Source organism: Macrobrachium rosenbergii, chromosome 52 (assembly GCF_040412425.1).
Source record: "Macrobrachium rosenbergii isolate ZJJX-2024 chromosome 52, ASM4041242v1, whole genome shotgun sequence".
NCBI classification, from domain to species: Eukaryota; Metazoa; Arthropoda; class Malacostraca; order Decapoda; family Palaemonidae; genus Macrobrachium; species Macrobrachium rosenbergii.
In genome coordinates, this window is record NC_089792.1 from 33056507 (window position 1) to 33081299 (window position 24793).

Here is a 24793-nt window from a genome sequence, read left to right on the forward strand (position 1 = left end):
CATTTTTAGCGGCACCATTTTTTGTTCTGAGGCCATATTTGGAAAAAAATTGAAAAACTGCAGATGAGTTTAAGATGCAGTGCTTCAAAACCACTCGCTCAGTGTGACACCACATCTTGTGCCTATTCTATACCAAGACATGATCCTTAGGCCAAATGCGAGGAAAGATAACAGGTACATTAATTGTAAGATTCTTTTGTATGTAAACTTTGTAATATATACTTTGGAGGCTATGTAAATATTTGATACTCACTTTTTAGCAAGTGGCAAGTAAGAGCTGATGTTAATGGCCCCGTTTTTCTTAACAACACGAACACTACATGATTAGTGGTGACCAGACGGAGGGCTGAAACAACAATGGACAAAGGGCTGAATTACACGTTTGCCAGGCAAATTATATTTTCTCCCCATTTCATACCACTGCACTGTTTTGTTTAACAGTTCAAGATCAGCCATGATGCCCCAAAGAATCATTCCACAAAACTATTTTCGTTTTAGCATTAGTGGCTATACTCTTTACCTAGATGATTCCTTAGCTGTTCAGTGCTTTTGCATTTGTAGATTTTCATTTATTTATTTCACTTCCCAGATGCATGTTCATGAATCTTTCCGTGCTTGAATGGTAACAGTTAATTTGTCCTTACTATGCACATACTTAAATTTAATTCAGTATTTTACCATAGGTAATACAAAATTGGAAACGACTGGGCAGCTGCGATTATCACCACTTCATGTTTACAAACATTTTTTGTATCGCATGTTAAAGTCTCACAAGAACTGCTTCGCTGACAAATTTGGACAGAGGGGTTCCATTTTGTCACTTGGTCAGTATTTGAATTCCTTCGATGTCAACTTCCATTCGTGATATTTATTACACAAGATCAATCTTTGCTGCTTCCGCTGAAGACTAGCATTTTGAGAGAGAGAGAGAGAGAAACCATGCTAGAAAACAAAGACGGAACACTTTCCTTCTCATGTCCCTTTATATAACCAATGGCCAATGCAACCCTAACATCAGATACCTTCATTTCAGGTACACAAGAAATTTGGTTGACGAAGGAAATGGCAAATTCAACCTCATGCTGCTATGTTGGGGACCCTCCAATGTGTCTACCATTCACGACCACGCTAATGCTCATTGTTTCATGAAGGTATTTCTTCTAATTTGTGTATAACTTTTGAGGCATTATTAATAGGTTTAAATGTCCACCATACTTATTTTATGGCCATGACACATACAAAAGATATCATATTGATAACCATGAACGTCTTTAGTTTTAATATTAGAAGCTATGGCGTACGGATTGATACAAATAGCATTATGGAAATTAGTGACGAAATACAGTTCTTTTTTGAAAGCCAGTAATTAATGGAATCGGCTGAGATGAATCAACAATAGCAGAGTGCGGCTGAGATGAATCAACAATAGCAGAGTGCGGCTGAGATGAATCAACAATAACAACAGCAGAGTGTGAAGGAAGCTATTCTTTGTAGTTGTTTCTCTACTGTCAGTTTACCAAGTTTAACATATCTTTCAGTCACAGCCAGTCCAATTTGAAAGTACGTTTGGCAACATTATCTCTAATATTACCTTAGTACCTCTTTCAACATGACAGCTTATGTTTGCCCATTTACAAGTTTTCTATTTTTAAACTCGCATAAACAGGAGTCCTTACCTCAGTGGAGCACTCTCATAAGTAGTAAATAAAAAGTATTTATCATATGGCTTTTATAAACTACATAATCGAACTGGATGGTCCCATGTATCCGATAATTGATATCATTTACCCAAAAAACCAAGTACTGTTCTCAAGATTTGCCTTAGAAAAAAAATGATATAAAATTTGATCTCCCCACCTTTGCATACCAATAGACTATTTGTTTTCTTGATTCTTTTTCCGGATTTTACAGGTTACGAAGCTTGTTGCTAATGCATGTATAATACTGCAACCCTTATTTATAAATAAGGTATATTGGTCAATACCCTGAATAATCATTATTACACCCTTCCTGTAAATTGAAACGTCTCAGTCTTCCCTCTTAAACTAGACTAAAGTCATTTCTTGCATCTCAGCAAACATTATGACAAGAACACAATAATTATCATCTACAAATCCCAGATCATTCAACTTTCATTCCAGATTTCAATGAACTAAAAAAAGTAATTAATTCATTTTACGGTGAATGAAAAAAGCAAGGCTTGGAAGCGATATTACAGGCTACTCAACTGGATGACACCGGACCTGTCATCGACGATTCAAGCAAATACACCATTATCTGCTACCTAACAAAATGTTCATTTCATACCTAAATACTATTTTTCAATTGTTGTAAAGGATACTGTTAAACTCTTTCTCAAAGGATAAAAAAGAAATAATCGGATAAACAAAAATTATCCCTATACAAGTACAGTTATCTAATTAAACAAAAATATTAGTTAAACTATATTCTAAATATATTCCTAACTTTATGGAACAATAGCAAAGTCTTTTGTCATGCCATTCGTCAAACTGTGATGTCCCCATGTCGACTACTGGTAGACAGGAATGTCAGAAGAACAGGCAAAATATGTTTCAGGCCCTAGTCAGCCAAGCAGTTAAGAGGAGAACTGAAATGAATTCACACCTTTTGCCTTACTAGCGAAATCAGAAGGTTCGGTGCAAAGTTACTCTTCCTATGCACATGTGGTAAAATTTCAATGGGTAAATTATACACCATGCGAAAGGTTTAAATTCAAATAATACACCGTATAAAAGGCTTACAACATTTGACTACGTCCATGACATCTAAATGAACGATCTCTTTATTCTTTCCCATTTAATTTTCCGGTGTTCATCAATATACCTGAAAGGTTAGGATAAGGTTTCCCATTATCTTAATTGAGTTCTTCAACTGATTTGCTGCTAGTCGCTACAACTTTCATGTATTTTGTTGAATCAGGAGTATCAGAGTTATATATGAACTTGGTGTAGTGCTTTTAATTTTAATAATTTTCTTCAAATTTTCATATGTAAACATATCTATCAATAATGTACCCTGTGATTACCATGTAATCTGGTCCACTATCAACCTACTTAAAACTCTAAACAAAAAAAGTTAAATAAATAAATAAATATATATATATATATATATATATATATATATATATATATATATATATATATATATATATATATATATATATATATATATATATATATTTTCATGATGTTGCCTTATATATATACATACTATATATTTTGACATATTTACTTTTTCATGTGTTATGTTTAATGATAATATTGTTGAAGTGTCATATTTAGTTTGACATCAGATCTCAAAAGTACTAATGATTACTTGATAGCGTAATTTAGAATTGTTGTTATAATTTTTAATAGTAACGTAATTTAGAACAATATCTTTCTTGGTAAACTAGTATTGAACACGTATGTTGTGTACAACAAGGCTTGTTTCATTTCAGTTGTCATCAGTTGAGATACGAGGTCTTTGTTTTGGGTTACACGATGACAGATTTGAAAACAAACGAATTTGAATACGGCCAAAAGACGAGTGATTTCATGTTGAGCAAGGTTTGAGTCACGTGCGCCACTTTGAGAGAAAGAATAAGTCCTCAAGACAAACGCAGTCTGTTTGTAAATGCGTTCAAAACGTTTTGCTGGGATGACTATAACAGGTACTAAAACTTCTCCATTGTATCTCTGTAAAACACTTTAATGACGTCACCTCCTTTACGTAGAACTTTTGTATCTCGTACCCAAAATGCTTTAATGACATCATGTAATTGTTTCACAATTACTGGAATTTGAAATCTGTTTCATTCTGATTTCTGAGACCAGTCATTCTCTCTTTTAATTCTGAGCTTATTTCTCTCTCTCTCTCTCTCTCTCTCTCATTCCTAATTAGGAAGAAACTGTAAATTTTGTGGTCATTTAACACAACTTTGAGATCTAATTTAGCAAATTATTTATTCTGAACGGCGCCTGGTAAAAAAGAATGTATTGTGAACAGCTGCAGACAGATGTTTTCAGTTGTGTAAGGTAACGTGAAATTTTATAATTGATACCATGGTATGATAAGTTAGAGGTTATGGTGTGATAAGTTAGTGGAACAAGTGAAATCATTATTGATAAATCTTTACAATTTTTGTGTGTTTTTCTATTTACAATTTCTTTATATTTTCACATTTTTTATGTTTGTGATGTAACATTTATTTATAGCATTGTAAATATTTCTTGGTAATTTAACATTGCATACTTAATTTAACATTGCATACTTAACATTGCATACTTAATTTAACATTGCATACTTAACATTGCATACTTAATTTAACATTGCATACTTAATTTAAATTATACTTGATTTCATTTATTGAGATTTTCTTTTTAAATCTTGAGTAATTCTTGATAGTTTAAATTTTGCTTGATTAATTTAAATTCACTGAGATAAAGTTTTGTGAATTAGTTTTGTTTCATAATTTAATTCAAAATTCATTGAGTTTTGTGTTATTTTCAACTAATAGTAAATTTTTCAGATTGTGAATTCTAATTAATTGTCGAATTCTAGTTATAAACTTTGAATCTGAAAATAAATTTTTGTATTTAACATTTTTAGAAAAACAGTGTTTCATTTATTGATCACCAGTGAATAGGATTGATTGTGTGTATAAAAGTGATAAACATGTTTTGTTCTTTTAGTTTTGCTAAAGTGAATTAAGGCCAGGGAAACAGTTAGAGTTTTTTGATGGTAACCCTTTTACTCTAGAAGATTTCTAGTTTAATTTTTGATACCTCACACATATTCTGATGAACTTAGTTTGATTTTTCAAGTGATTGATAAATAAGTTTTTCTTAAGATCACTGTTACCTTTAGAGTACTCAGTCGTAACAATTAATGTTATGAGAGTTCAGAGCTTGGCTGAAGTGAGGTATATTTTTGAATCTTGAGATTAGTTGTTAAAACCAGGTACTTGATACGCATCTGTGACAAATAAATATATATTTATTTTTTTTCATATATATATATATATATATATATATATATGTGTGTGTGTGTCTAACACATTCAGTGTGTGTGTGTGTGTGTGTGTGTGTTAATCTTCATTTGCATTTTTTTTCCCAACTTCCATATCTGCAGTTGTTTATATATATATATATATATATATACAATATATTATATATACATATATATATTTTTTATATATATATATATATATAAGTTTAATTTTTCTCATTCTTTGAAGAAAGTTGTGTGCAACACTTAACCTTAGTTGTTTTTCACTTTCTCTCTAGGGTCTTGCTGGGACACTCAATGACAAGATTTGAATGGCCAAAAGAGAGTGCAGTCAATTAGCAACTCATGGTCGAAACAGAGAGAAATGTCCTCAAGACAAAGCAGTCTGTTACATCAATGGTAAGTGTGGAAGCACTAACAGGTGCACAAAACTCTCAGCAAACTTTAAAACTCGCTTCCATTCCTAGGTTTTAATTCTGAGCTTATTTCGAAAGAAACTATCGCAATTTTGCATTTAAACAGGAATCTTTCAGGACTAGGAGGAAATCTATTATTTTGATCTTGATTCTCAGAAAAAAATTCTGACCATTTGCAAACAATGTTGTCAGCTACTTATAATCTACCTATTCATCATTCTGATGGTCCTTAGCTTGATCTCGTGAGAAAGCCAATCTCTCTAGCTAAAGTTCTTTGCAATTTCTTAGCTCATTTTTACCTAAATTCTCACACTCTAGAGCTTCCTAATCTACCTCTCACTCATCCTATGCCTTTCTCTCTTCATGCTGTACGGCCTATGAACTTCTTGCATCTAGCCCTTTTGTAATTTGGGACAAACTATCCAGAACTCTATAAATGAACGAGCTCCTTTTTGCCAAACTCTGTGCGTACTCTTCCTTTTCCTCCCGAAAACTACTACTAAGTGGTAGTTCCCCGTTGTAAGAGTCGGTAGAGTTCTCGGCTGACACTCTGCTAGGCCCCGAGTTCGAGTTTTTCCGGCAAATGAAGAATTAGAGGTGATTTATTTCCGGTGATAGAAATTCAATTCTCGCTATAATATGGTCCGGATTCAGTTATAAGCCGTATTCCCGTTCATTTAGTGAAACCAATGGTTCTTAGCCACACTGGGAAGTCTAATCCTTCAGCCAGCCCTAGAGAGCTGTTAATCAGCTCAGTGGTCTGCTTAAACTAAGGTAATTAAATGCTCAGTGGTTTGCAAAAACCAGCCTACACTCCCAACCCACTGGAGTTTGGTCATGCCCCTGTTTAAACAAAAAGAATCTTGTGTCACTACTCTTGGCATCTCTAAACATTCAGCAGTGTGTGGCTGAAGGCTGTCATAATCTTCATTACAAATTTTTTCCAACTTTCATATCTGCAGTTAAGTCGTAACCTTAGAATATTTTCCTCTGTCCATTTATTTTTTCCATCGATCGTTTTCTCCAGTTTAATTTTTCTCATTCTTTGGCGGTTTCTGTTCATGAACCTTTAGTTCTTCTTCTCCTTTCACTTCCATGATAACCGTGATCCATCACAAACCATTTCACAGGCAGAATTAGAACTCCTCATGTGGTCCCAAATGTTACCTGTGCTTGACAGAGAGCAAATTATATGAATGGAACGTTATTACATTAAAATGTCTACTTCTTCTTCTTCTTCTTCTTCTTCTTTTAACGTGGTATTTTTGAACCGTCGAAAAAGAAGGGAAGGATGATCAACATACCAATTAGAAAAAGAGCTACATAATATACCGGTAACCATAAAAATGCAAAATTTTTTTCGTTTTAATCTCTGAAGTCGCAGCTGTGGGAAGGACTACAGCCTTGTTTTTATGAGAGGAACGTTGCCTGAATTAACAGTAACGATGATACAGATTATAGCAATTGCTACGCTTCCCTAAAATACTTTGTGAAAAACCAAGAGAGGATGAGTATCATTCTTCTCCTGCCGACATAGTTTAGCGGCACAAGTCTGTGTTTACCAGACGGTACCAGCAACGCAAACACATCAGCATTTCCTTACGTAATGGCGCAATAAGTCGGAGGCGCCCGTCGGCTGACGAAAAAGAGCCATTTCAGATTTTCCGAACGAGTTGTGTTGACGACGTTTGGCTTAATTCTCCCTTAATCGACAGTTATAACATTTGTTTATTCAATGAACACTCCATGTCTCCACTGGGAAGCGTTGCCGAGAATTTTGCAAATAGTCTGCTCAGGCTAATTAAATATTTTGCAAAACAATTTTTCATAATATCCATTTCATTTCACCCCATTTAAAAAATACGAATCACTCGACCTTTAGGCGTCTCGCAAAATAGCTAATATTATATATCTGTATACATCACCTCACGCAAACCTTAATGTTTAACCTTTATGTTTAACAAGTAAAAAACGCGCCGAAGTTTCTTCGGCGCAATCGAGTTTTCTGTACAGCGTATGATGCTGTATGAAATTCTCAGCCGCGGCCCATACAACTTTCAGCCACAGCCAGGTGGTGGCCTGTGTTGCTGGCACCTAGAGCGGTGCCAGACGCACGATCATTGCTAACTTTAACCTTAAATAAAATAAAAACTGCTGAGGCTAAAGGGCTGCAATTTGGTACGTTTGATGATTGGAGGGTGGATGATCAACATACCAATTTGCAGCCCTCTAGCCTCAGCAACTTCACAAACAAGGCTGATCACCATATACGATCATTTACATCTCAATTGTAATATCTTTTTGAGAGAGAGAGAGAGAGAGAGAGAGAGAGAGAGAGAGAGAGAGAGAGAGAGAGATGTCTCCTAATCCCAACTCAATATAAACAATGGCTTTACTTTGACTAAACCCTGAGTCTCCTTTTCAGATTCTCTAGGCCTTCACCGAGTGGAGAACCCTTCCCACAGCGATGGGGCAGTATCTCTGCACTTGTACTGCCCACCTTACAGCTCCTGTTCTATGTTCGATGAACGTACCGGAAAGAGGACCAAATGCCCAGTCACATTTTGGAGTAAATTTGGAAAGAAATGTGAAACAGTGAGTGATAGAGTAATCCAGTTAAACTAACATTTCAAGTGACATGAATCTATAATTTCTCACTCCTTCATTAATAATCTTTTTACCAAATTAATAACTGATTCTGTCAGACCTGAATCAACAGCTTTCCTAAGTGCGTTATGATAATGCTGAGTTAAAATGATCCATATTTTTTACCCATTCTTTAATACTTTTCTTTATTACGTATAGCCAACGAAGAGTGGTTTAAACTTATTTTGTTAGTTCAGATTCTATGACAATATGTCGAATGATGTTTGTTGTTGAAAGACCTACTGAAGCAGACGAGAATGATAAAAGAAAAAATGTTAATTACTACACTGCGCTACATAGCAAATTAACATGAGTCACAGATACGTTGAAGTTCACCTACCAGATGAATTAAAAATTTAGTAGTGTTATCTATTTACTGGTTATTTGTTTTGGTACCGTAACCTCCCATTGCAAGCTACTACTCAGCAAATGAAATGCAGTTACAATCAAAGCCACACTATTTGGGGGTGTACTGAGATTGTTTCTGGCCATAGTGCTCAAATAACAGCGAGCCATTCTCAAGTTTCATGTAGGAAGTTGAATACGATGTAACAATGTTTTATCTAAATATGACAATTTCCCATACATTCAGCTGCGCCAGGCATTAACAGCAAAGTTATTCCCGAAACAATGAACACAATCCTTTCAGGTAAAATGCAATGTTATAACATAACATTCGCCTCATACAAATGCAGCTATAATAGTCAACCTAAGGGTGTAATTTTATATTCAGGCACTTACCTTTGATAACTTCAGTCCGGCTAGAAAACATCAATCTGTAAGAACAAAAAGAACAGAAAATCTCTGAGTACCATTTGAGAACCAGATAAATTTTAATAATTAAAATAATGCAGGACAGAATATTCAGAAGTGTTATGCTTTTTTCTAGTTATTCTACACCCAAGATGAATTCTTAAGATACTTTCTTCATCAGCAATTTGCATATGTATAAATAATAATTAATGCATAATCAACTGTTTCTTTCCTTTTCAGAGAAAGTCTTAGAATGCGAAGCGACCAGTGCAGCACTGACTGCAACAAGTTCTCTACGACTACGGAGACTGTTTACAGTTCAAAAAACGTAGCATATAAGGCTTGTTATAAACTTGTGACAGAGGAAAGTTCTATTGTTATAACGAGACTCGTGTATTCATTCTTAATGTTTAGAAACTTCCAGCCCTTCCAAAATTGTTCCCGGAAGATGCCTCAACCTAAACTTCCTGATTTGCATCAGCTGTCGTGTTATATTTTCAGTACAAATAATACCCTGTGGAAAAACATGTCACAACTTGTTGCAGAATGTTCTGAAATTCAAAACGTTATTTTCCTTACTAAAACAACTGGTGCCTAATGTTGGCAGGTGCAGTTTCATTGGCTTTGGACTATGGAAAGGAAACTTTTCCTCAACTGGCATATCTTCCTCGAAACAGGTGCTGATATTAACAATTTTACAGAGTACAGTAGAGAAAAAACCTGGCTATGCGTTTGCACTGGAAAAAGTAGGAAATGTAAATTTTAATAATATGCATATTTAACCGGTGTTTATGCCTATGTTATAAAGTAGAAAACACTTAGGTACATATTTTGATACACTATATATAAGAAATTGAATATTTTGCCTTATGATAATAGCCGGAGTCTGCAATTTTACTTTAATGTTAGAAATACATAATCAATATCTTTATATTTTCTGCAGTTCGTATTTCTTAGTTTCTTGAAGTGTATATTAATAATAGTTGCAAAGGATAAAATGCATGCATTTTAGGGTAATACAGAGCTCTCATATAAGGATAAATATAAATACCTATGCTTCTGCGTCATGAAGTACATGTATTTATGTTGCCAATTCCAATTGTTACTGTGTTTGTATTTTATATGCTATTCTTGGGTACTTATTTCTGTACAAAAATAAGAATATATAAATTTTGCATTTTTTGAGTGTTGTGATAGCCAGCGTAAGGTGCATTCTTCAGTCGACCCTGGCTTTAAAAGCCAAATTTCTGCTTGCAACTTAATATAAATAATGGTTTTAAATAATGGTCAACTTGAGAAAAATTAAACTACAGGTTATTGTCAGTGAAAGGCTAAAGAAAATGCTTAGCTAATCATTCTCTCCCAAAATTCTGCTTGGTGAAATTCGGGTGGACTCAAGAGTCAGGAATGCTTAGGATTAAATATTCATTGCGAGTCACCCCAGTTCTCGTTAGTCTCGCTGGGAGATACCAGCGTTTTCGTCTAATGAGATATTAGCGATTTACTTAAAGGAACCAAGGACACTGCATACCTCTTAAAGCTAGGGGATACTTGAAGGATGCACAGGTATAATACAGTATTTTCTTATACTTATATATAATTCTCAAGAAAATTAACGACTGATCATTATGATCTGGTAGACTTTCACTTATTCTTATATTCCTCAGTAAATTCCATTTCCACGTTTTGGAATGTGTATCACTGCAAATGACTGTGCTGTCATTATCTGATGGCAAAAACGAAAAGCCTATGTTAAACTGCCTACAGTTTAAAGTTTATAATCAATGAATCTTGAACATGAACATAAAAATTTCATTTAGGTAGCAATCCTACAGTAAGGATAATAAGGTACTTTTTAGGGTAAGTCATGTACATCAGAACTTCCTTCGGAAAACTATATTAACCATTTTTTATCTACTGTGCATGTGTAATCGATGCATGTGTTCCTAGCTTCAGAGTAAGGCCAAGTGTCAATTATATTACCTTCCTTGTTTACTGGACGTTCGTGAAGTGCAGTTAACCCCACACACAGATGATGGTCAATACACCAAAATGAGTACATTTGCTGTCCATAACTGCATTTTCAGGATAAAAATCAAAACCTGATGGCTCAATACAGCCGCGCCAGTCATTCAGTCGCGCGCTGATATCAGCCGATGACATGTCCCTCATTGTCAAGTTCGTTATAAAACAATCACTGAAGTTTAGCAGAGAAGCTCTCAAAATCTGTGGCATCGCAGCTTCATCATTTATCAAGAGCAAAAGCAACTCCCCTACATTTCTTAAGACAAAACATTCTGAAAACAGGCTTACCTTATACGATCACGTTTCCATCGAAAAAGTGTTTTAATCCAAAAACCATTTCATCTGAAAAGGTTTCTAAGTATTTTCCTATGATCAATCTATACAAAACGGCTGGCTCTATGCAAGAGGGGGAGCGAAACTAATATAAAATATACCCTCTTCCATCTTTCCAACCCAGTTTTCACAGCTGTTAACACAGGACTTAATGTTTTCCAACGTTGAAGCAAGACATAACCATCACTCAGTACAGAATGCTCTAACATCCGCTGCTCTTGCCACCTGACATAACGAACGGAAAATTACGGAATAACATACTGAACAAGTAAACAGCTCTTGAAAAAAAAAAGTATTCAAATGAGTCACCTTGATAAAAATCATCTTCAACTTTATTAATGATTCATCCACCAGAAGGGGGTATTACCAGACAATATCATTGGTATCTTAGTTACGAAAAATTAGCGAAACCTTTTCCTTGAATAAATTTACCTACTAATGAAAATGTTTGCCTAAATTTAGTTCTGTATCATACTTTTGTGGTGTAGGGGAAAGATATTCTTGTAATAAATAATGTCTGGAATAGATCGCTATTATTATCCTGGAATGCAAGTACCCTTGCATCAGATCAATTGAAGAATAAAAATTCTTGCCCCCAATCTCAACAAATAAATCTGGCAAACATGCCACAGGTTAATGATCAGGAATGGTTTTCTCGCTCAACTTCCTAAAGTCCACACAAACCCGGGCTGAAACATCCTTCTTAGGCACTGCCAACAATGGGAAATTAAAAGGTGAGGAACTGGGCCTAACAATGCCTTCTTCCTCCCACTTATTAACCTCTTGCTCTACCTGTCCTCTAATCTTAAAAGGAATCTTATATGAAGGAACAAAAATAGGCTTAGTCTTGCCCTCCAACTGAACCTTGTGTTCTAACACATTTGTTAACCCTAACTTATCCCCTTTAAGTGCGACTATGTCTGCAAACTCAGCCAGAACATCTTCCACACCCCCAACATATTCTTTATAATCAGCATTAGCTAAATGATCCCTAAAAACCCACCTCCTAGCCTATAATCTGTTTCTGAAAAACTACAAAAATCCCTGACAATAGCAACTGAACTATCTTCATCAGCCCAATCAACAAAGTCGATTGCATAGGTTCCCTTCTGATAATTACGAACTGAATCGTTACAGTTTAGCAATTCCACCCAAGTATTCCCTGAACTCCATACCTTGTTTATACAACCCGTACACACTACCCCCTTCAGCTTTTCACTACGCTCATCAACACACACCTGTCTGGATTTATGCACTCCTTTCACTCAAACTTTCACCACAGCAACCATACCAGGAGCAAGAACCACATCATCCAACAAAACCCCCTTATAACACTTCTTACCCACCGACACATGTTCAGGATCCACCCGCAAATTCTCATGTACACCCAATCCACCATCATCATCCACTACACTCACATCCATCCCATCATAAGGTACAAACAACCAGATAATCCAAGAGTTATGCCACATACCCTTGTATGAACTGAGATTTTTCATCTCCAACATGCTGGATGACCCAGTAACAATGTATTCCCCAAAGCAGCCCCTCGTATAACCAAAAATAGTTCTTTAAATTTCTACCCCCAAGAGATAAATCCACATCTACATATCCCAAAACCCGTAACATATTTGCTTGAACATCACATACTGTCTCTTTAGCAGGTCTCAAAGAGTGATCGGAAAACACTGATTGGAACAACTCATAATTCATCAAATTAATAGAGGTGCCTGTATCAATAAAAACCATTACATTTATCCCATGCACAGACCCTTTTACCACTGGCTTTGCCTCTGAGGGTTCCCCCAGAAGTCCTATATCACAAGAAACACCCATCCAGCTTTCCTTTACAACTGATCGGTCTTTAGCCAATGCCCTCCGATCCCAAGATCCCCTCGAAAAATCCACTTGAGGAACTTTCTTACCTGAGCTACCAAAATTCTGAAATGCAGGCCTACCATTATACTGTCTCAGAGACAGACAAGACTGCCAAGGATGACCATAACTCCTACAACCGTCACAATATTTAACATGGCAAAATCTCTTAATGTGTCCCTGCATATTACAATTAAAACAACAAACCTGTGGGGCCCGAGAACTCAACCCAACCATCGACCTCTGGCTCTTCCGAATTTCAACAAAACCCTTCAAACCGTGGACTGAATCTATGCACCCTACACAACCATACACTGATCTAAGGAATCTATGATCACTATTTCCTCTCTTCATTTTCACAGCTTTCCTCTTCGTAAATAAATCCGTTAACTTACTCTTGGCTGATCACGAATGCAAAATTTCCCAAGTTCTGTGAAAGGAAACCCCTTAGAGCAAAAACACAAGAAGCACAGCAGTTCTCCCTGAAACAATTCCCACACACTAAGAAACCCAAAATGTTAATTCCCTGCACTCTAACAATTAATCCCCAGAAATCAAAAGAAAGTACTAATTAAACCCACAATTAAGTCAAAACCCCATAGGAAACAAACAGGTGGGCCCAGCGCACAGCTGACCGCAAAGTAGGTCAAGATGAACTTCGAGTCCTCAAGGACAAAAAAAAAAAAAAAACATTCAGTCCACCCTCAAGTAAAGAGAATGGGAGTCTACCCTCACTTAAAGAAAATGGGACTTGAGCAAACAGAAGCGAGAGAGAGAGAGAGAGAGAGAGAGAGAGAGAGAAACAAAAAAAAAAGAAGGGAAAAGAATTCGATCCCCTCCCCTTAGTGCAATATCTCCCCCCTATCTCCCAACACATCCATGATCTGCCAAAGCACACAGAAAAAAAAAAATGCTGAGCGCACAACTTCGGAGACATGCCCGCCTCTCCAGTCGTCAAGGCAAAAATTGCCAAGTAAGCTTACAACAACAGCTTCCCTCTCTGCATACACACACATATGTACCCAAAATAAAACACGTATGTATGTAACTATAAAAAAAGTTTAAAAATCTAAGCAATGTACACACATTTGCATAAGAAATGTTTACACACAATAACTCATCAACTGTCAAATAAATTATTTTCCCATAATCACAGTCCCCAGAGAAAATACAATAATTAAATAATCCATTTATTAAACCCTAAACGCCGATGCGAACTGCCGATTGCTATATAAAATAACAAAACACATAAGCCACACCCAAAATTCAAAAGCACTGCATAGAGGATGGAAAAGAAGGCAAGAAACTCCGCCCAAACTAATGTCGTTTTTAACACGTCACTCAGGGGATGACGTCACTACACACATTTGCGCAATTTCATGTGTTTTACCACACACACAAACGGTCAACATACTGCAATTAAAAACAGTGCGCATGCACCATCCTCCCCACACATTCCCCAATATGAACTAAAGTCCAGAAATACCTATAAACACACCAAAACCTTGTGCCGAATGACACATCATTAAACACACACACACACAGACACTCGCGCTCGGGAATGGCTGACTCGAGAGCATTTCACAACACCTCCCTAAACCGAAATGCTGAACCATCAAATCCTATTCTGAGATGCCAATACCAGTATTAATAAGATATGTCTCTTCTGAAGCATAACCTATACCCTATCTATTTACCTACTTCACTATTCATGTCTATTACCACTGCCCACCACACTGTTGTGACCCTACACAAGGTCAATTAGGGTCATAATCTCTTACTGCATCTGTTTTAAGAACAGTGTCATATCATCTTACATCCCTAAGATTCTCTGGTAGCAATGGCTGGCACTGGGTCAGCACATTCTTTCTCTCTCATCAACTCCTCTCACTGAATCTATCCTCAAACAAAGGCCTACTGGAATGAAACGCCGAGATACAAAACTAGACTTTATTTGCAAACTTAACGAAAGTATTTCAGCAAAATTTAAGGTCATGAAATGGAGTGACTCACACCCCATATAAATAGAAATTATAACTAGAGGAAATTCAGATTCACAACCAATCGAATTAATGATTCTAGACTAACCAATACTAGTGACTAACACCCTGGTCACACAAGATAAAAAGGTCATAATTATTCTAGACCAAAATAAATGTCTCAGAGTATGTTAAAAGAACACCACTTCCAAAATATTCGTCCTCACAAGACGAACCCAGAATTCTTCCTATGGCCGCAAATAAACGATCTCACAGTGGCTGTTCTTGTCCACTAACACTGCACAAAGAGCTAATAACACCCAGCCGCAAATCAAAATCTATAGCCATTGTATGTTCCTCTCATAATATACCATTAGAGAGTGTACACATGCACTCACTCACTTAATAACCCCTCTCCAGAAGCGTGATGATACTGGTTCAATGTTCGAAGATCACAACGCTTCCATCAATCAGTCACACTGTCTCCATGCACTTTGGCCATGATCAGAAAGCACAAATGAACGTGCCAGATACTCACTGAGTCTAACTGTGGAAATCTCCAACGTCAACATAAATGCACCTGCACCGGATATACTTTTGACAGGCCAGCACATAGTTCGTCAGAAGACTTAATAAACGCATTACTTCCCTATGCAATTCTTGTTTTTTTATTAATTAACTTAAATTTTCATTTATTTATATACTAATTTAATTTATTTTTTCTTTTTAATAGTGATCTCTTCTTTCTGAATTTCCCATTACCTTGTGTTCCTCGCCTCTAATGAACACCATATTCTTTGGAAGCTTGAATTTGAAATCAATAGCCCCTGTGGGCTTGTTCCATATGAATAGGGTTCATCTTCTGAATAATAATAATAATAATAATAATAATAATAATAATAATAATAATAATAAGTGGGTTCATGCAACGAAGAATCACAGCCTCCTGCATAACGTTTCTTGCCAGTAAGTCAGCACAATATTGTGTTCTCAGACTTGAAAAATGTTTTGACAAAGCTACTAGACAAATAATCCTGTATGAGCTGCCAAAAATTGGTGTAAAAGGTAAGCTCTTGGCATGGATTCAGAATTATCTAACAGACAGGAAGGAGTGAACACTTTTCAAATGGACTGAATTTGGCATCCCTCAAGGAGGTGCTTGAGTCCAACTTTCTGTAACAACCTTAGTAATGACACGTAGTGCTAAGGAACTAAAGTTATTCCTTATGCCAATGATGTCCCTACTTACGCAAGAGCTTACCATCAAATACAAAATTCGCTGAATATTATTGGCAGCATTGGTGGCAAGCTAAGGTTTGTCATCTCGACTGAAAAGAGAAAAGTTGTGTACCAAATGAGGGCATAGGGAAGACCTAACACTGCAGGATTACAAGCCTGGATATGTTAATGTACACAAATACTTGGGAGTTCACGTAGGTGGTAATCATGATACTAATTATGCTGCTTCTACATTGCTGTAGGACCAGAATGAGACCTCTAAAAGCCATGGCACATGCTTCTATGAATATGGCTTACATCAGAGCTGTGGCTATCTATGCTGCACCTGCTCTCGCCTGCCTTTCAAAATCCAAACTGGCAAAGCTTGAACCTATTCAGAATGCACTGAGAATTATCATAGGCTGTTCAATAATGGTAGAATCACTGTATGATGATAAGAGTTTGGGGTGGCATCTATAAGAGAGAGAATTACAGAAATCAACACTTTTATGGGCATTAAAACAGTGATGACAGAGACTCCTCCAGAGACAGAACTACTGAATGATCTCAGAATGGAGCTAATATCAGGGAAAAGGTGGATTACAGGGGTATCCAATAAACTAGCCTCTCAATAGCACAATTCAATTTAGTCGAAGCCAGAAATCTTCTAATAGAACTGGAATAGACCAATCTGCTTAACACTACGTTGCATTTACATCAGTAATATAACAATATATAACCACCTAAAGGAGAGACACTAAAAAGTGTAACAAAAGAATATTACAGTGCGTTATATTCATATTTTCATGTCTCTCTCTCTCAGAGAAGAAGACAAAACGCATACTGAGAAGAAAGAACACGTTTGCGCGCGCTGCCCCCAACCACCCCCCCCGCGTTCTTATGAAATAGGATTTTCTTACAAATCTCTGGTAAACTACATGAAATCCTGTTTTCTTACTACTGATTAAATCAGTTGATATAATTTTATTCCTTCACCATACAACACCTTTTAGCGTTCCTTCCTTTTTCTTAGTTATATATCTTGCTTATCACCATAATTAAATAATAATTTCCATTTCTAATGTAAATGTAAATTCCACTCCTTAAAGAAACTGAAAAATATCTGTTTTATATTCCTTTCTCGGATCATTTGGTCCCTTTCACCTTTTTCGCTTCAACTATTTTTTCATTTTCTTTCTCTCTATTCTTCACGATATGAGTCAGCATGGTAGCTCGGAACCGTCGCTGACTAGATTAAGGGCGGCCACGTCAGCAGTCAGGAGTGTGCTGACAGTGCACGGAGTTAGCCTGGTACAGTGGAGACTGCTGGGGTCTCGTAGAGGGGGCGTTCTCCTAGGGAGGGCGTCCGCGGATGATGATGGCAGGGCGGGGAGTGCTCTCTCTCTCTCTCTCTCATAATTCCTTGATATTGTTGGAAGGGAATCGGTGATCCTGATTCTTCAATATCATTACAGTTGAAATTAAAATATTTTTCATCCAAAATTATTCTGAAACGTCTAGTCTCTTAGTTAATTTTTTTAATATAAGTAATGGGTGAGAATGGCAATGATTAATGGCTTCTGATATTTTTTTTCAGTATTTTTGTATTATTTCAGTAACACAAAATCATCGTTAAGCCATCAGCATAATTCTCTCTCTGTCTCTCTCTCTCTCCTATATAAATTTCAGTACTATCAAATAACTTAGCTCTACCTTAAAAGAAATTTTTCTACAAAATACAATCGCTTTAACATTCATGGCCAGGAAAAAGGGGGAAAGTAGTTGACGGATAAAACAGGGCGCAGAGAGAGAGAGAGAGAGAGAGAGAGAGAGAGAGAGAGAGAGAGAGAGAGAGAGAGAGAAATGCCAGTGATGCTGTCCTTTACTGTCCGGCGTTTCCAGCATTACTGCATTATTTTTATATATATTGCATCCCGCTGCACATGCTGTAATAATTTCAATATTAACAGTCGTATATTCACCTGAGAGTTACATTTCCCCGCCAAGAAGTGAACGTCCACATCATTAATAGTTGTGACATTAGGCTAATAACGGAAAACTAATTACCAGAAAATGTATATGATAACGTAAGGCTTCCTTTATTTGTGAGCCGTTACAGGTATGATTGCTGTTTTACAGCGCCATTTTTACGTTTACATTTCAGATGCTTCCTTCCACGTCAATTCATCTCACCTTCTACCATTTATACCTTTCTCAAATATGTTCTTTTCTACTGGCGTCTGTTGGAATTTCATTCTTTGAATGTGAGCAACTTACTCGCAGCTTCTGTTCAGAAAATGACATTAGCAGCTCAAGAAAGAGAAAAACAGTATTTCTTAAAAAAAAAAAATAGTCAATTTCAATTCATTAGCCACTCTAAGTCTTGAGGTATTAATTTCAATTACTGCATTAAATGTGTTTAACACTGCAAAATTATATATCTTGTGTTTTTAGTTTGAATTTTTTTTCCCCTGGAGAAATGAGTGAAATGACTTGTTCCCATCCTTTGGAGTACTGTTTTTCTCTTTGGTCGTCTGAGGAAACAACATATCTTACAAATTATCTTAATTTCTTACAACTCGTCCGAATCCAGAAACATGATTTATGCTCGGTTTCACTTTCAAAACTTTGGCAATATGTAACCTTTCAATCGGCCAGTTCTTAATGATTCACTCTTCTAAAAAACTTCGTGTTGGTGTTTGGAGTTGACAAGTTTTAACATAGGTTCTGCACAGCCTTGCTCACGAACTTAATCCACCCCATTTCTCATGTCGTGGGACCGGCTGTTGACGGATTACTCAAGCATTGTCGAGTTATATAACCCCTTGAGATGGTTTCTAAATATGATGGAGTGGGATGAGGAATCCTAAGTCTGATTAGTAGATAAAGAAGCAGGACGCAGACCTATAAGAAGACCAAAAATCATGAAGGGCACCGACGAAGACCTCGACTAGACAGGAATTCTGGCAGAAAGCGTGGAAAGTTAAGTATACCTTAGTTTAACCAGACCACCGAGCTGATTAACAGCTCTCCTAGGGCTGGCCCGAAGGATTAGACTTATTTTACGTGGTTAAGAACCAATTGGTTACCTAGCAACGGGACCTACAGCTTACTGTAGAATCCGAACCACATTATACCGAGAAATGAATTTCTATCACCAGAAATAAATTCCTCTAATTCTTCATTGGCCGGCCGGAGACTCGAACGCGGGCCCAGCAGAGTGCTAGCCGAGAACTATACCGACCCGTCCAACGAGGAACTAGAAAGTATGGAGGATATACATTCCACGTATTACCATTTACCGTCAAAATTTTACTGACGATGATGATGGTCTCAACTTTAAGATTTACATCCTCAATCTTTAGCTAATCAAGCGAAATGTTAGGACGAATGCCTGGCCATCAACCTTTTCCCAAAAATGTAATAATCCAGTTAAGTCCAATAATAGGATGAACTTGGTATTTAAATTGTCGAATCGAAAGATTAAGTTCCGAACTGAACCAACGCCAGAAATTCAGTATTCATCACAAATATACCGAAAGAGTTACATCTACTGCGGTCGTATTTCTATCTTATTTTTCCCTAAAACATGGGTTTTTTTTTTTTTTTTTTTGTCAAAAAAGCCCTCTGTACCACTGGTGAATTCTGACTTACTTACGGTGATGATTGCGATAATGACAACAACATTATCACCACCATTATTTTTCACTCGTTCACAATTATGGAACCTACCAAATGGGAATTTCTTCCACTGTCGTCTTTTGAACCCGCGTTTCTTCTCCCTTCCGATCAAACGAGCGTCCGTTGCAACCAGGTGCCAAACGTCACATCAACCAGTTCCAGAGGTCTTTCATTCCCTCTGCTCTAAAGCTGCGATAAGGTCTCCCGACGGTATTATGGATCATGCAGCTAGAAAGTTTGGGAGACAAGCAAGAGCCTTTGTTGCCCTCAACTTTTCTTCGCACATTTAATGAAGTATAAAATTTGGGACATACGGCCCGGCGACACTGCGAACGGGAGGCAATTTAACGCAGTTAAAAGCCCCTCGTTGGATGAGTCGGTTGAGCTTCAGAATGTCACTCGATGGGCCGGAGTTCAATTCCCCCGGCCGGCTGATGAACAGTTAGAGGAATTTATTTCTGGTGATAGAAATTCATTTCTCGCTATAATGTGGTTCGGATTCCACAATAAGCTGTACGTCCCGTTGCTAAGTAACCAATTGGTTCTTAGCCACGTAAAATAAGTCTAATCCTTCGGGCCAGCCTTAGGAGAGCTGTTAATCAGCTCAGTGGTCTGGTAAAACTAAGGTTTACTCTCATTTAACGCAGTCAAGGCAATGAAGACATGAACGGTTTTTTTTATTTAAAAAGACAATTAAAACCTCAAACCCAACAAAACACATTACAATGAATAAACACCACGCATATAATCCACACACATTCGTACTTTTAAAAACATACATAAATTCAAAGCAACTTGTTCGCATTTCGCAGAAACAGTTTCTTAAAAATGTCATACGGGATATTTACCATATACAATTCACTCATGCATGAATTTATTTATAATTTTTTTTTTATTTCAGTTAGTATTTGTACAGCACTATACACCTACTAATCTGCTAGTTTCATAGGTATTTCTTCATACTTCACTATTTGGCAACGGAGGCTGGAGAGCAACCATATATATCCCGGGTATACTTCACTCTTCACAATTATGTTATTCATATGTAGACAGCTCCTCGTTGGATGGGTCGGTACCATTTTCGGCTAGCACTCTGCTGGCCCACGTTCGAGTCTCTGACCGGCTAATGAAGAATTAGAGGAATTTATTTCTGGTGATAGAAATTCATTTCTCGTTGTAATGTGGTTTGGATTCCACAATAAGCTGTAGGTCGCGTTGCTAGGTAACCAATTGGTTCTTAGCCACGTAAAATAAAAACCTAATCCTTCGGGCCAGCCCTAGGAGAGCTGTTAATCCTCAGTGGTCTGGTTAAACTAAGGTATACTTAACTTTTCTTCATATGTAGACAGCATTTCAAAGTGATTACCAATGAACCGGCTTAATTTATAATAAAAAAAAACTGTAATTGCTGTCTTCGTGGAAGATTATCTACTTAAGCATATACTAATACACGCAGACAAAAGCACGTGTTCAAATCCGCAGTGTATATATATATATATATATATATATATATATATATATATATATTCTTATGCTGTGGTTTTCATAATACAGTAATCTCCCCGTGTGTATTTGTGTGTTGTGTATACTGTATGATTTTGTGTTCAGATACGCGTAAACCGTAAAAGAGTTAGCGTAGGTAAAATGATTGCACTCTGTGTAGTTTGTGAGAAGGGACGGTGTGCGTGGCGTTGAGAGAGCACGGTAGATGTGTAGAGAGAGAAGGGACAGGGCAGTCGTTGTTCGTGTATTTTCAAAACTGCTTAAGTAATGCATGCCATTGGGACTCGATCAAAACACTGTGGTTAGACCTACCACGTAGATAGACGCCCATACAGAGGAGTCGAGACTCAGAGACCAAAAAGCGTTGTGGAAAGGAGCTGCGTTTTTCCGCTCCGCGTCTCTCTCTCTCTCTCTCTCGCTCGCTCGCTCGCTCTCGGGATTACGAATGTCCCGTTTTAATGTAATTGATATTTTAGTAGACGATGGTCACTCATATTCTTTAACTGTTTAATTCCTTAGTAAATGTGTCTGAGTTATCTGAACAGTGTATTTTATTAAGTGTGTGTGTAACGGCGCCTGGTTAAAGACACGAAGCATTTGGTACCAAGGTATTGTAAATATATATAATTGTGGGTTTCTAGTGCACTAAGAAAAATATTTAGAGTGGTTATATGTAAAGATACCTTTTCACTTTTTAATATTTTTTCGTGTTATATGTTTCATGCTTTATCTTTTGAAGAATTTTTCTTTTATACATATATGTGATGTGCTTGCTATTGCCTTAATTTTTGCTTTACATTTTTGGATATTTAATCTTTTTGCAGAGTATATTTCTGTGTCTTTTTGTATCCACATTTTTATATGATTATTTGCCTTATTTTGTTTAACACGTGGGAATTAATTTACTTACAGTATATTTCCTTTCAATCAAGTTTTGTTATTTAACAATTTAAATCTTTCTTGAATAATTTTTATGAATTAATAAATTAATTTCTGATTTAATTTTGACTGATGATTAATTCAGATTTAATCCAATTTTTCAAATAATAATAATTTCCCTGAGACTGTTAAATGTCATGTATAATCTTTGAATTTAGAAACAAATTTTTGTATTTAAAATATTATATCAGAGTTTCATTCATTGACCCACCAGTAATTTTGATTTGAATTAGGGATAGAGTGGTAAGTGAGATGTTTTCCTTCAAGTAATTGAAGTGAGCTCGAACCAGGGAAATGAAATAAATAGAAATACTTGAACTTTATAATGTTAATGGAGTGATGCCCTTTAGATTTTACCTCACACCTGTTTAACGAACTTTATCTGCTTTCTTTCATGATTGATAAGTTTTATAAGGGATCACTGTTGCCTTTAGAGAAATCAGTCGTCTTTTATGTGTGATGAGGGTTCAGGTGTCTGGCTTTTGTGAGGTAACTATAATTGTTGAATAATTGGTAAGTTTGGTAATCAAATATCAAGCACTTAGATCCCACGTTTGATTTAAAGAACAGACACTGGACACTCCGGGGTCACCATATATAAATGGTGCACTAGACTGGACCATTTCCCCATATATAAATGGTGCCTTAGACTCCGGGACAAGCACTTAGATATCAGGTTTGATTTGAAGAACAGACACTGGACACTTCAACATATATATATATATATATATATATATATATATATATATATATATATATATATATATATATATATATATATAAACTTTTGCAGCAATCCTGACACTTACATACCCTTTCCCACCCTATCATTCACCTTTACCATACCCCGTTGTATTTTTACCCAAATACCTATAATATTGAACTATTTCCAGACTTCACCATCCTTACTAGCAATCAGTGCTCTAACGTCCTGACTTCCATCGACAATTCAAATATTCCTCTTGCTCATTTTTACTTAGGTTTCACCATATTTTCAAAAGTATTTTAGCAGTCTCTAACTTCTCTTCACTATCACCAAAGAATATTGCATCAACTTCATAACACCGGGCATTCCACAAGGAATTTAATACAGCTTTACTTATACCACAGATTTAAACCTACATTCAACATTTCCTTAACTTCTTTCAACACTCATTCTACATAAATCTTTGTCTCACATTCACTTTTACAAGAACCAGTCAATACCAAAAACAAGATAGGTCCCAGAACATTATCCTGTGGAACACCCGATGCGAAAGGTCTACGTTCACTACTAATACCATTCCGAGAAAACTGAAGTACCGTATAGTTTTAATCTCGAACACTTGACAAGTTCACATATAAAATGTTCATCAATATCAAAGTAAAATTAACAAAATTATTAGCATAATTATAACAGCACGGGACAACCGGAAAGTCAGAGCACTGCACACTCCTGAGGAAAGGTAAAGGAGTTTTCTGATTTCCCCTGTCAGGTTTTACAACATATAAACTTTATGATGTAATCTTCCAGGTACGATTAAGAGCGAATTATACAAAAAGTAAGACACAATAACCAAACAAACCTCTAAATATAATCTAATCTTTCTCAAACCCGTATGAAAATAAGAGAATTAAATCCCTTTAAAATGTCCGTTAATATTGCAAATATTAAGTACATGACACTTCTGTGAAAGGAAACTAGGAAATTGGTTTAAAAATGTGAAAGTTTCGCCAAGACACAAATACCGTCGGCTTTGAGCTTCATAAGCGCTAATATTCACACAATAACTTCAAAACACATCACAAATTTTATTTACATGCAGTAGTAGTGGCAGTATCCACTACTACTACCGTCAATATTTCCTCTCACCCAGTCTAACACTAACGCTCCACTATTTGAAGTCAGGACACAGAAAGTTGGATGACAATCCAACCGGCTTCATTCATGTCATTACTCTTCAGGTTTTTAACTGAAGACATATATAACGTCAATGATTATGAAGCTGGAAGTAAATGCGTATTACATATACCAAATATTCCAAATCCTTCAACGTTAAAAATACTATTTAACTGAAAGTATTAATAAAAAAAACCACTAATGAGAAATAAACCTGATCCTGAAACTATAATGGAAAAGAGCAATTGATTGTCCAGAGAGTGAAAACAGAGAATTTCTTTCCCATGACTTACGGAGACTCTATCTTTTAACAACGACCCCCACATTCAAAAAGCAAAATAGACTCCGAGAAGCTGCGATGCAAGATTATGGGAAATCTTAATGTTGAAGGTAACTCTGATATCGTGTAATCAAAACAAGTAAACCAATAATGTGTTTATCCCACGTTTCCCTTGATGCGGACTTCAAACAGAATACTAACTGTTGGCAATGCCAAGTTTGATCATCAGTAGCGTCCCTCCTACGGAACTGAGTGT

At 36.4% G+C, this 24793-nt stretch overlaps 2 protein-coding genes across 2 annotated transcripts in view; both read left to right on the top strand.

Moving 5' to 3' along the window:
- LOC136833793 (cysteine dioxygenase type 1-like) overlaps window positions 1-11708 on the top strand; it is a 57908-nt gene extending 46200 nt beyond the window's left edge. The window contains 6 exon segments of the mRNA XM_067096051.1: window positions 1034-1169; window positions 4908-4924; window positions 5316-5383; window positions 5386-5409; window positions 7852-8021; window positions 9066-11708. Coding sequence (XP_066952152.1) covers window positions 1034-1169; window positions 4908-4924; window positions 5316-5383; window positions 5386-5409; window positions 7852-8021; window positions 9066-9077 — 427 coding nt within the window. The 3' untranslated portion in view covers window positions 9078-11708.
- Window positions 1-16644, top strand: part of LOC136833955 (eye-specific diacylglycerol kinase-like) — an 850760-nt gene extending 834116 nt beyond the window's left edge. Inside the window, exon 7 of the mRNA XM_067096233.1 lies at window positions 16571-16644. Coding sequence (XP_066952334.1) covers window positions 16571-16644 — 74 coding nt within the window. The remainder of the gene's footprint in view (window positions 1-16570) is intronic.
- Window positions 16645-24793: the final 8149 nt, after the last annotated feature.